The sequence below is a fragment of the Dendrobium catenatum genome, unplaced genomic scaffold, assembly GCF_001605985.2.
Source record: "Dendrobium catenatum unplaced genomic scaffold, ASM160598v2 fragScaff_scaffold_9, whole genome shotgun sequence".
NCBI lineage: Eukaryota > Viridiplantae > Streptophyta > Magnoliopsida > Asparagales > Orchidaceae > Dendrobium > Dendrobium catenatum.
This window is the reverse complement of record NW_021318471.1, coordinates 2,169,193-2,182,307: the sequence shown is the minus strand read 5'-3', so window position 1 is coordinate 2,182,307 and position 13,115 is coordinate 2,169,193. Positions and strand designations below refer to the sequence as shown.

The window sequence follows — 13,115 nt, the reverse complement described above, 5'->3', positions numbered from 1 at the left end:
TCATTGGGACCCAATCTCATGGAAGTTGCCTTCTTAGCTTTCACTTTCTTAAGGTTCACTTTCTTAGCTTTATCTTCCCAACATTTTATCATCATTTTAACATCCTAGATTCTTTTGCATTTATTGCCTTTTGGGTTGTCTCTTCATGGAACCTAATCTTGTAGAAGCTGCTTTCTCAAATTTTATATTTTAGTCTTCTATTGTTACCTCAAAATTGTAGATTCATCATCTTATCCTCTTTCTTTGCATCATTTTCTTTATACATAATATTGTGAAATTGGCTTTCTTGATTTTTGTCTTCCTAAACTTTTATTATTGGCTAAAGATCCTAGAGTACATAGCTTCGCCACTTTCTTATTGGCCTCTTCCTAAGCACTAGTCCAATGGAAGTCACCTTCTTAACTTTGGCTTTTAGAATTTCCAATCATTGGCTCAACATCCAAAAGTCATCCTCTTGGTCTCCCTCTTTTTAACCACTTTTTAAGCTCCAATCCCATATAAGTCCCCTTCTCGATACTCAGTTGCTTGACTTCCTACCGTTGGCTCACCATTTTAGAATCATTAACTTTGTCACGCTCTTCTAATAGTCTTCATGGGACTCAATCACATAGAAGTCACATTCTTGGCATTTGCCTTCAAAGGCTCTATTATTGGTTTAGCATTATAGAATTATTCTCTTGGGCTTCTTTTAGTGGCCTTTTCTCATGACTTTATCTTATTAAAGCCGCCTTCTTAGCACTCACTTTATTAACCTCCATTCATTTGTTTGACACCCTATATTTCGTCATGGCCTATTCTATCTCACCTTGTTCTTGAAAGTCTTCTTAAAAAATCAAACCATTAACATGGAATTCGCATGGAACTCCTCAATATTAATGAGTTCTTATAAGAATTGTTGTCATCACATGCTCATATAATGATAGCATGTTACTATGTTAGGTTTTGGCCATTCCCTACCACCTTTCTTGATTTAGGCTGTGATTAACATAAATTCGGTTAAATCCATCCTTGGGTCACCTGCTTGCATAAAAAGGAAAATATTATCTTAGCAAGTATGGTGTATCATCGATTTTTATTTTCCCTTACCCAATCTTCTTTTATACACTTGAAAAAAGGCCAAGAAATTAAAAGTTTGATACATTTCTCCTTATTTCTCTCGTGTAAAAGCCATTTTTAGGCTAAGGGCAACTCTTTTTCTATTGAGCTTTAAACTCCACCCATATCCCTTAACTATCAACTCTACACAGGGATGAGGAGCCTTTTATGATCTCTAAGACATCCATCCTTTCTTCTTCCCTCACTCTTCATTGGGTTGAGGAATAGAAGAGCAAACATTGGAATTTCAATATGTTAAACTCTAAAATCAATTTGAAATTTATTCAAAACTTAATCCGAATCATGTTTCAATCAATTTTATTTTTTAGTGGACTTCAAAAAGTAGTTCATAAATACAAGATGTGTAATTTTACAGTAAATAAACTATAAGACTTATTTATCTAAAAAAGTTAAAAAGATATATCTAAAAAATCATTAAAAAATTATCTTGATCAGGTACTAATCTCGAGGTAAAATCAGGTCGGAAGCTTCAAAAATTAAATCTGGGATAATTTGAACTCCAATTTCTGCTAACCTATAATCGAACTTAGCATATCAAAAATATGAACCCAACTACATCAAATTCAACTCAATCCGAGCCCAAATGGGTCCAAATCAAAGACCCGAAACACATTTGGAAGGTTTAATCCATAATTTGGATTACCAAACAGTTTCCAAATATGACATGCTTATAGTTGAATCGAGCGGCTTGACGATGCAAATCCAACGAGCTCAAGACTGTCGAATTCCAATATCATTAAGACCTTCAAATGTATGATGAACGGTCCATGATTAAGGGATTCAATATCAGCCGTCCATCCAAACCACTCCACATTTGCCCTTGATCTTCCTCCTATTTACGGGTTATGCCGCTCTCAGAAAACTATAAATATCCCCTCATTTCTTTTAAGAAGGGACCGAAGGAGGGGGAAGGAAGAAGAAGAGAAGAGAAGAAGAGAAGGAGGAAAGAAGCTCCTCCTCGACCGCCGCTAGAGTTCTGTCCAACTTTCAAGTGATGCCAATGTTCCGCCCAACTTTTAAGTAACATCGGAGTTCCGCCCAACTTTCAAGTGATGCCGGAGTTCCGACCGACTTTCAAGTGACGCCGGAGTTTCGCCCAAATTTGAAGTGACGTAGGAGTTCTGCCCGACTCCCAAGTGACGCCAAAACTCCCCTCGATCTCCAAGCGATGCTGAAACTTCGCTCGATCTCCAAGTGACGCCGAACTCCTCTTGATCTCCAAGTGATGCCGGAATTATGTCCGATCTCCAAGTGACTTTAGAGTTTTGCCCGAATACCATCTAATGCTGGAGTTCTCCCCAGCTGCCGACTAACGTCGGACTTCTACTCGACGTCAGACCTCCGCTCGTCGTTAGATTTCTACCCAATGCCGGACTTCTGTCAGACATCGGACTTTCATCAGACATCTATTCAATGCTGGAATTTTGTCCATTACTAGACTTCTACCTAACGATGTCCTTCTAACATTCGTCATCATACAACGGTCCTTCCGACCTCCATCCCCTGTCAACTATGATCCTTCTAACTTACGTCACCCATCAAATATGTCATTCCGACCAAACGAACACATCAACAATGATTCTTTGTATTCCCACCATGTAATGTACTCTATATAATGTACATCAAGCTAAGGCCTTCCCCCTAAGGAAGGGCCTCATTTGTAATTGATTGTAAATAATTGTGGATTCATTCAAACTGGGCTAGACCCAGTGTTTTTTTCCCCTTTTCAGGGATTGGAGGACTTAATTGACCTCTTCCTGAGCACTGGTCCAATGGAAGTCACCTTCTTAACTTTGGCTTTTAGAATATCCAATCATTGGCTCAACATCCAAAAGTCATCTTCTTTGTTTCCCTTTTTTTATTCACTTTTAAGCACCAATCCCATAGAAGTCCCTTTCTCGATACTTAATTGCTTGACTTCCTACCGTTTGCTCACCATTTTAGAATCATTAACTTTGTAAAGCTTTTCCAATAGTCTTCATGGGACTCAATCACATAGAAGTCACGTTCTTGGCATTTGCCTTCAGAGGCTCTACTATTGGCTTAGCATTATAGAGTTATTCTCTTGGACTTCTTATAGTGGTCTTTTCTCATGACTTCATCTTATTAAAGCTGCATACTTAGCACTCACTTTATTAGCCTCCATTCATTAGTTTGACACCCTATATTTTGTCATGGCTTATTCTATCTCACATTGTTCTTTAAAGCCTTCTTAAAAAATCAAGCCATTAGCATGGAATTTGCATTGTGCTCCTCAACAATTTGAGTTCTTATGAGAATTGTTGTCATCACATACTCGTATAATGATAGCATGTTACTGTGTTAGTTGTCGACCATTCCCAACCACCTTTCTTGATTTATATTGTGATTAGTACAAATTCTTTTAAATCCATCCTTGGGTCCCCTGCTTGCATAAAAAGAAAAATACTATCTCAGCAAGTATGTAGTATCATCAATTTTCATTTTCCCTCACCCAATCTTCTTTTATACACTAAAAAGAGGTCGAGAAATTTAAAGTTCGATACATTTCTCCTTATTTCTCTTGTCTAAAAGCCACTTTTAGTTAGAGGGCAACTCTTTTTCTATTGAGCTTTAAGCTCCACCCGTATCCCTTAACTATCAACTCTACACAGAGCTAAGGAGCCTTTTATGATCTCTAAGGCTTCCATCCTTTCTTCTTTGATCACTCACCCTTCATTGGGTTGAGGAATAGAAGAACAAACATTGGAATTCCAATATATAATACTCTTATATCAATTTGAAATTTATTCAAAATTTAATATGAACCTTGTTTCAATCAATTTTATTTTTTAGTGGACTTCAATAAGTATACAAGACGTGTAATTTTACAATAAATATACTTTAAGACTTATTTAACTAAAGAAAGTTAAGAAGATATATCTCAAATTATATGTATTATAAAACATATATATTGACTTCATATTAAATATGATTATACAAATGTAATGCTTATTATTTTATACCAACAAAATATTTTTCACATAAAATTATAACGCTGAGTCTTTTAACTTTTAAGCATATTTAGTATAAAATATTTTTTTTAGAATAATTAAACAGAAAATAAGAGGCAGTCTATAATGATGCGGTAGAATTTCTTCTTTTTTTTCTTGGAAAGTGAGTGGAGTTAAATGTTCATCATAGTTTGACAAGAAAAAACTCCATTAGTGGGATTAAGATGCACGCTTATAAATTTGTAGCAGAGTTCTCCTGAAAAAGTACTTCCTTTCTATGAACTCCGATAAAATAATTCCTTTCTACTCTTCAGATCAACTTAGGGTAGGCGGCTTGGAACTTAATAACGATCTCTTTCTTCCCTGTTAGTTGATATCGAAGTTAAAGCTTTATCCTTTCTGTACTTTGAAGAAAGATTCATATCGGAAGGACCTCATTCTGCATGGTTTTCTCATTCCTGTGGGTTGCTCGACCTTGGCTTCTCCCTGTTTCTGAGCCTTTGTTGTAAACAAAACCAAATTCTTTCTCTGCACCGTCGATTCCTTGCGGGGATTCATCAAACTCATCCAACGCCTTTCTCCACCAGCTTTCGTCAATTCCTAATTTGTCTCAACAGAAGATTAAAGCCCAAGTCCGCTTCTTTTTCTGCTATCATCTTCATTTCTCCACTTCAAATAGCAAGAAGAAAAGTGACGTTTTTGATAAGAAAGAGAAAAGAAACCCATTTCTCTGTATTTACGATTCGGTCGATCCATTTTGGTTCAAGTTTTGTCTCCAAAATGGTGTTCAGGTCATACACCAATCTCCTTGAGCTCGCCTCAGGGGAGTCCTCCTCCTTGGGATGGTTCCCACGCCGAATTCCTCGCGTGGTCACTACCTCCGGCATTGTTCCTGACCTCGATTCCGCCTCGTCTTCCCTTTCCTCCTCCCCCGAACCCCGCGAGCGCACCATCATCGTCGCCAACCAGCTCCCTATCCGCTCTCAACGCCTTCATGGCAGCGGCGGATGGACCTTCACCTGGGACGAAACCTCCCTTCCTCTCCAGCTCAAGGGCACCACAGTGGACCTCTCCAGCATGGAGTTCGTCTATGTAGGCTGCCTCCGCGAAGAAATCCCCCTTTCTGAACAGGATGAAGTTTCTCAGACCCTCTTCGAGACATTCAAGTGCGTGCCCACATTCATTCCACCTGATCTCTTGTCAAGATTCTATCTTGGCTTCTGTAAGCAGTATCTATGGCCTCTTTTCCATTACATGCTTCCTCTCTCAGCAGAGCTTGGAGGCCGATTCGATCGTTCTCTGTGGCAGGCTTACGTCTCTGCTAACAAAATTTTTGCTGATAAGATCCTTGAAGTCATCAATCCAGATGATGATTTTGTTTGGGTTCATGACTATCATCTTATGATACTCCCCACCTTTCTCAGGAAGAGGTTTAATAGAGTCAAGCTGGGATTTTTCCTTCATAGCCCCTTTCCCTCGTCTGAGATTTACAAGTCTTTGCCTGTAAGAGATGAGATTCTAAGGTCTCTGCTCAATGCTGATCTGATTGGATTCCATACATTTGATTATGCCCACCATTTCTTATCTTGTTGTAGCCGGATGCTTGGGCTTAGCTATGAATCAAAACGGGGCTATATTGGACTGGAGTACTATGGTCGGACTGTAAGTATCAAAATTCTTCCTGTTGGGATTCATATGGGTCAACTAAAATCAGTGTTGTGCTTACCTGAGACCGAGGCGAAAGTCTTAGATCTGGTTAAGCAGTTCTCGGGTCAGGGTAGGACAATGCTGCTCGGGGTCGACGACATGGACATCTTCAAAGGGATCAGTTTGAAGCTTCTGGCCTTTGAGCAGCTTCTATTGCAGCATCCTGAGTGTAGGGGGAAGGTGGTGTTGGTTCAGATTGCGAATCCAGCGAGAGGGAAAGGGAAGGATGTCAAGGAAGTTCAAAGTGAAAGCAATGCCATGGTGAAAAGGATCAATGAAACTTTTGGGTATTTGGGCTATGAGCCTGTGGTCATGATTGATAAACTATTGCAGTTCCATGAGAGAGTGGCATACTATGTGGTTGCTGAGTGTTGCTTAGTGACTGCAGTGAGGGATGGGATGAATCTAATACCTTATGAGTACATAATATCGCGGCAAGGAAATGAGAGCTTGGATATAGCATTGGATTTAAGCTCTTCAACACCGAAGAAGAGCGTTTTGGTTGTGTCAGAGTTTATTGGTTGCTCGCCATCTTTGAGCGGAGCTATTCGAGTAAATCCATGGAATATTGATGCTGTTGCAGATGCCATGGACTCAGCTTTGCGGATGCCAGAGCCAGAAAAGCAATTAAGGCATGAGAAACACTATAGATATGTGAGTACACATGATGTTGGCTATTGGGCAAACAGTTTTCTACAGGATTTAGAGAGAAGCTGCAGGGATCATATAAGGAGGAGGTGTTGGGGAATTGGTTTTGGGCTGGGATTTAGAGTAGTTTCTCTAAATGCAAACTTCAAAAAGCTTTCTTTGGAGTATATAGTATCTGCATACAGGAGAACTGAAACCAGAGCTATCCTTCTAGATTATGATGGTACTCTAATGCCTCAAGCTTCCATTGATAAAAGCCCAAGCCAACAGTCGATTGAGATTTTGAATAGCCTTTGCTGCGACAAAAACAACGTCGTCTTTCTCGTCAGTGCTCGCAGTCGTAACAGTCTGAATGACTGGTTCTCTCCCTGTGAAAATCTTGGCGTTGCGGCTGAGCATAGCTACTTCTTAAGGTATGATAAATTTGGAATCTTCTTAAGTTTTCATGTAGATGAAAGCAAGGAAATATGTTCATGTTTGCTATTTCAGGCTAAAGAGAGACGCAGAGTGGCAGAAGTGTATTCCCGCAGCTGATTTCAGCTGGAAGCAAATCGCTGAGCCAGTGATGAAGCTCTACACTGAGACCACTGATGGCTCCTTCATCGAAGACAAGGAGACCTCGTTGGTTTGGTGTTACGAAGATGCCGACCACGATTTCGGGGCTTGTCAAGCTAAGGAGCTCTTCAATCATCTTGAGAGTGTTCTTTCAAATGAGCCAGTCTCCGTGAAGAGTGGTTCCAACAAAGTTGAAGTCAAGCCTCAGGTCAGTAACAGTAACCAGTTTTGCTTCATGACTTGGACAAAAATTCTAGTTTGAATATACGTTACTCATACTAAAATTACCTTGTCAGGGTGTGAGCAAGGGCCTGGTTGCTCAGAGGTTGATTTCAACCATGAGGGAGAGAGAACTTCTTCCAGATTTTGTTCTTTGTATTGGCGACGATCGCTCTGATGAAGACATGTTTGAAGTGATAACCAGCGCAGTAAATGGTCCTTCATTGTCACCTTCAGCTGAGGTCTTTGCATGCACTGTTTGTCAGAAACCCAGCAAGGCAAAGTACTATTTAGATGACACTGCTGAGATTGTGAGGCTGCTTCAAGGCTTAGCTTCTGTGTCGGAGCAATCTTTGGGAACTTTCGTTCCTTCTGCAGTAGAACAAAGTTCCCTGGCCTTGCCTACAGGCTAGAAGGCAAAGTTGAATGTTCAAGCTGGAGGTTTTTTTTGCCCTTTTGAGTGCATTACACCATGGTTTTACACCTCGTATCTTTGTTTAGTTAGGTGAGGTTTCTATCTCATGAAGGAAGGTATGTTTTTGGCTTTCCATATAAACAAAGTGTACATGTGGTTTATTGATCAATCATGTTCCTTTGTTATCCTTGGAAATGTGACGATTATAAGCTTTAGTTTTCTTTACTAGAAGATATGCATAACGGTTTGTGTAAATATGTTCTTAAGCACTCAAGTTAGAGTAGTATTGTTTTGTGAAATACTTCGCATTAGAGCTTAAGGCTTCATTTCGGGCAACTATCTTGCTACTTTCTAAAACAGCTTTTTAGTATAAAATTTTATTTAAAAAAAAAAAAAAACTAAAAAACTTCTTTATAAAATAATACAAAAGCTGTTCTAAACGAAGTCTAAGGCTTTGTTTGGGACTGCTTTTTTATTGCTTCTGGAAATAGTGTTTAAGTTTAAAAATTAAAATTTTTATACTAAAACACTGCTGTTTTAAGAAGCAGTAAGAAAGCCGTCCCAAATGAAGCCCAAGTCAGGGGCTCTATTATGCATTGAGTAGTTTGAAGTTTCTTTCGGTTGAGACAAACATTGAAGGGAAGATGAATCTTGCTGAGGTTTGATTTTTTTGCTGGACTTTTTGACTCTAGAGTTGCATTATTCTCTCTTTAGCATCTTTAACAGCAGAGTTGAAACTATCTTTTTGAACTAGTGCATGTTTAATACCTAATTGATAAGGAAAGAACAATCTCCATTTCCTTATATATGCTAGAGCTGCTCAAGAATTATTCTTTATAATTATAAAAAATTAAATTGAAGGGGTTTAGAAATGCTATCAATGAGCTTAATTATAATTCAATAAAAACACTAAGCTCTTAGTTCACTATAGGGTTTTGATTATCAAGATTTTATAGCTAGCTAGAGGGGATCCTCAGTATAAAACACCCTCTTAAAATTCAGGAAAAATATATTTCGAGCTAATTTGCTGATGTTGGGTCTAACCATTGTAAAATCATAACTAGAGAAAATTCTATCTAAATGAAGCACCACTTTTAAAATATAAAAGATAGAAAAAAAAACTAAAAGCCTAAGCAATAATCGGTCACATCATACTCAAAACAACCATCCATCAATTTTCTGAATTAGTATGCTAGGAATGACATATTTTTGAATTGAAGGTCATAAATGTTCAATATCATTTTTTATTGTATCCATATGTTTATACTAAAAAATCTCTTACTAACAAAGGATTGATTCCTAATTGGCTGGTTGATTAATTGCTGACTGGGTTGAAATGTTGATTGATTGCATATGGTTAAATGTAAGTGGAGATGATTGAATGTTTGAAGTTATGATTGATTGTTTGAAGTGATTGAAGATGAGTGATTTTGATTGATTGATTGATTGAGGACTAAATGAATGTATAGATGATTGAAGTGTAGGTTGTTGATTGATTTGGTGTTGATTGTAGAGGTGATTGTAGACTGTGATTAAAGTGTATGATCGATATGTAGGTTAATTGAATGTAGATTTATTGATGGCTAATTGAAAATCGGATGGTTGACTGTTGAATGATTGTCAACCACCAAACGGATGATCAGGAGCATTGGGTATTTCAAGATGATGACATCATACAAAAATGAGATCAACATCATAGGATAGAGATAATTTTATAATTTAGTGTTTAAACTTCAACAAACAATTACTTTAATATTTCAATGCATAGATCCTCCAAACTTCATGGATTGAAAGATTAGGGCACCATGAAGCTATGTTTCAAATTTTGTTGAATTTGGAGCATCCTACACAAAGTTATGAACATTTAAAATTTTAGTTCATTTTCAACTAAAATCCCTAGATTGATTTGGACCATCCAATCACACAATTAGATGGCCTGAATTAAACCAAGCAATGTGTGTCATGCTTGGGTTTTCAACCCGCACCTCTTGTGGGCTACCCGCGCTTGGGTGGACGATCCTATTCATTAGCTCCAAAGCAAGTCGATTTGATGGCCACTGAGCCCTGCCTACTCTTTTAAGTGGCTTCTAAGGGGTCGACATGCATCCAACCACTGGCTGAAATTTCAAATAAATGCCAAAAATATCCAAAAATGCACAAAACATAAAAAAAATCATAAAAAATCTACTTCTCAATCAAAGTTGACATTCTTGGGCTCATTGGAAATGTCTTGAGCCTAATTTTATTTTAAAATTAATTTTAAGTAATTTTGACCACTAGATTGTGAGTAATTTAATTTTAAATATAAATTAATTTTCTTGATTACTTGCAGATTAGTGGTCAATTTGAGCACAAATTTGGACATGGCATAATAGGGTGAGTACCCTACATACCCTAATTTCTCTGGGCCTTGGTGATATCTGGATTCTGGTGAATTGAAATTTTAAAGTTCTGGATCAAATTTTGATCCAAAACTTTAGAAATTCATAACTTATACATGACTTAGAATTAGGTCTTGATTTTTTTCATGGTTTGTATGCATTACTGTAAGGGTTAGAATGCTTGTGATTTCACCCAAGTCAAAATAGTAGAAATCCCAAATTGACTTCTCAAAGTTATAGATGTATTTACCTTTGGGGTCATTTATAAAACCTAGAGAGATTTTGATGACTTTAAATTTTATAGGTTTGAAGTACATGATTTGGTGAACATGTATTTCGATTATAGATTAAATATGCTAAACTTGTATATAATTAATTATAAAAAAATTCAAATGACCCAAACTCAAAGACATTGGACTCATCTCTGGGTTTCGTATTTTTGAAAAATAAAAAACTTCCAAAATTTAAAGTAAATTATAAAAAGTAATAATTTGGTCAAATCCCCTTATTAAATAATTAAAAAAATTCATAAATTCAATAAAATCTGGAAAATTCAAAATTTTACTCACTGAACTAAATAAAATTCACAATAATAATAACCAAACATAAATATTACTCCCTTCATAATTAATGTTTTTAGGCTAGACTATCTCGAGCTATGGGCTACATATCCTAAGAGGCCCTAGGTCCTCGTGCCTTTGTGACAACGTTATGAATGAATTAATGAAATAAAGTTATTAAAATACAAAACTTAAATCAATAATCAATGAATCATACTTAACTAAAAATCAACACTCCATCAATGAAGTTTTTAGGCTAGATTATCTCGAGTTGTAAGGCTACATGTCCTAAGGAGACCTTGGTCGTCTTGCTTGTTGTGACAACACCATAAATGAGGTGACAGAATGTTAACATTAAATTATAAATATCATAAATTAGTAACCAATAAATTAAATTAATTAAAAGTCATCTATAATAATCAAACTTAAAATAAATAGGTATTTGTTGGATAATCTAGGCTTACAAGGCTATTAGTGTTGCCTCAAGGAGGGTGAAATAAGCTTCATAGCCCTAGCGTAAACAAAGACAACTACTGTTCAACTTAAATAATCATTACATTTAGCAATAAAATACTTAATCATGCGAGGCTTTCATACACCTTGCTTGACTCCTTTCATAAAGACAACCTTGTATTGGATTGAGGGCTTTAAATGGCTAATCAAAATACCTTAAACAACCAATCATTAACCACCTTCAACAATTGAATTCTATCCTAAATTAAATCTCAAAACATAAAAAAATACTAAAACTTAAACATAAACTAAAATTTCCTTAGCCTTTAACAAACCAAATTCAACCCTTAAAAATGTCAAATAATAACAAACTTAGAATATATCCAAGTCACACAGTCTATTACACACACCGTATATGATTTGCTAGGATAACCAACTCTAAATTTAGGATAGATCATTATTACTTTTATGTGCTTTCTCTCTGTGATGTGTATTGATGTGGACTTGTATATGAATAAGTGCTAGTTATTATAGTTTGATGTGGTGAATTATGTGATGTCTATGTTATATGATGTTTATACCATATTATTTATGATGTAATATGTGATGGGAGTTTAGATTTTCTTAGGTTGGGGACTATCTTGATATTTATTACTAATCAAATTTTCTGTAGATGGATATGCATATGTAGAGCTATTGAAAGGGAGCTAAAATTAATCAAGATTTTAAAATAATGGGATTTTCTACAGGTATTTTTTGTTGCTTAGCCCCCTAATTATTAAAGGCATGTCCATCTATAGGTTGCTAATAAATGAGCAAAGTGATTGTGATTATGATTGTAGCTTTTGATTATTTAAGTATATTCAAATGTTTCACTAACATGCAAGGAGTTTTGAGTCAATTTCTTTTTAAAATGTAATTTTGTAAATAATAAATTTATAAAAATTATAAATAAGGCATTTTTTCAAAAGAGTAGGGATCCAAAGAGAAAATAAACATCATTCGTTGGAGAGTTCTTTTCACTTGGATATCTTATTAGATGAACATGCAAGGAGCCTGAAGAAAAGAACCGTGTTGAAGAAAAATCAAAAACTAAAAGAAAAAATTGCATTATTTTAAGATTTATGTCACTAAGGAGGAGTAAAATCTAGGTTGCTAATAGTAGAACCTAGACACCTTTACTTTCAGAAAACCCTCAATTATAATTAAGTGGCATTTTGCCACATAGGCTCTTTCTATTCAACAATTTGTTTAATGGTTGTTTAAATTGATTGTGCGGTACAAATTGCTTATTTTTATAGGTTTTTTATGTACTTTTTTCTTGGATTTTGATTAGGCTCTTAGAAATAAAAAATCTTCAACTCAGTATTTAAAAATAAAATTTTAGGAATAAACAATATAGAAAGATAATTGCTCTAAGAAAGCAAACCGGAGACCATCTGGGATTGCATGCATATTTTCATACTTTTATCCTTGTTGTAGACACTTCCCTACTTGAGGGTAAAGTTTAAATAATCCGACCTATGAGGATGATGTGTTTAATCTAGGGAAGCATAGTCTTCTCAAAAATTATTTTTAAAGCCTTCTTCAAAAACTTTAAGCATTCATGCTTTGTGATATTCCAACTAACATGCATTGTATTAGAAATAAAATTAAATTAAAATTTAATTGCAACAGTTTTATAAGCCTACTACCATTTATAAGTAATGGGACACTTAGAATTTTCTATAGATGTCAGCCCTAAAATTATTTCAAAAAATATCATTTTGACCTCTTAGGGTGATATGTTACAATTGTTGTGATATTTGACCACAAAAAATGGACAATTTTTAAAACTTCATTTTCATATTTAGATACAATTGTGGAATGATATTTTCATCTTACGAGATAATACATTATTTCTCTATTTATATTTAATTATGAAAGTGAATGATTTCTAAGATCCGATTACTGTATCTGAATCCATTATATAATATCTGTTCTATCTTTCGAGATTGTACGCTATTCTCAATATCATATTGGATCACAAGAATAGAAGCACCCCAAATCTGCGTGGACTTCACACTTAAAATTTATTTTCCCATATTTT

At 35.8% G+C, this 13,115-nt stretch overlaps 1 protein-coding gene across 1 annotated transcript; it reads left to right on the top strand.

The window, feature by feature from the left end:
* The first annotated feature begins 4,302 nt into the window (after positions 1-4,302).
* LOC110092501 (alpha,alpha-trehalose-phosphate synthase [UDP-forming] 6) lies at positions 4,303-7,827 on the top strand. Its single transcript, XM_020817073.2, has 3 exons — positions 4,303-6,856; positions 6,933-7,206; positions 7,295-7,827. Exons 1-3 carry the CDS (start codon positions 4,869-4,871, stop codon positions 7,628-7,630), a joined length of 2,598 nt encoding a protein of 865 aa, XP_020672732.2. The 5' UTR covers positions 4,303-4,868; the 3' UTR covers positions 7,631-7,827.
* The last annotated feature ends 5,288 nt before the right edge of the window (positions 7,828-13,115 follow it).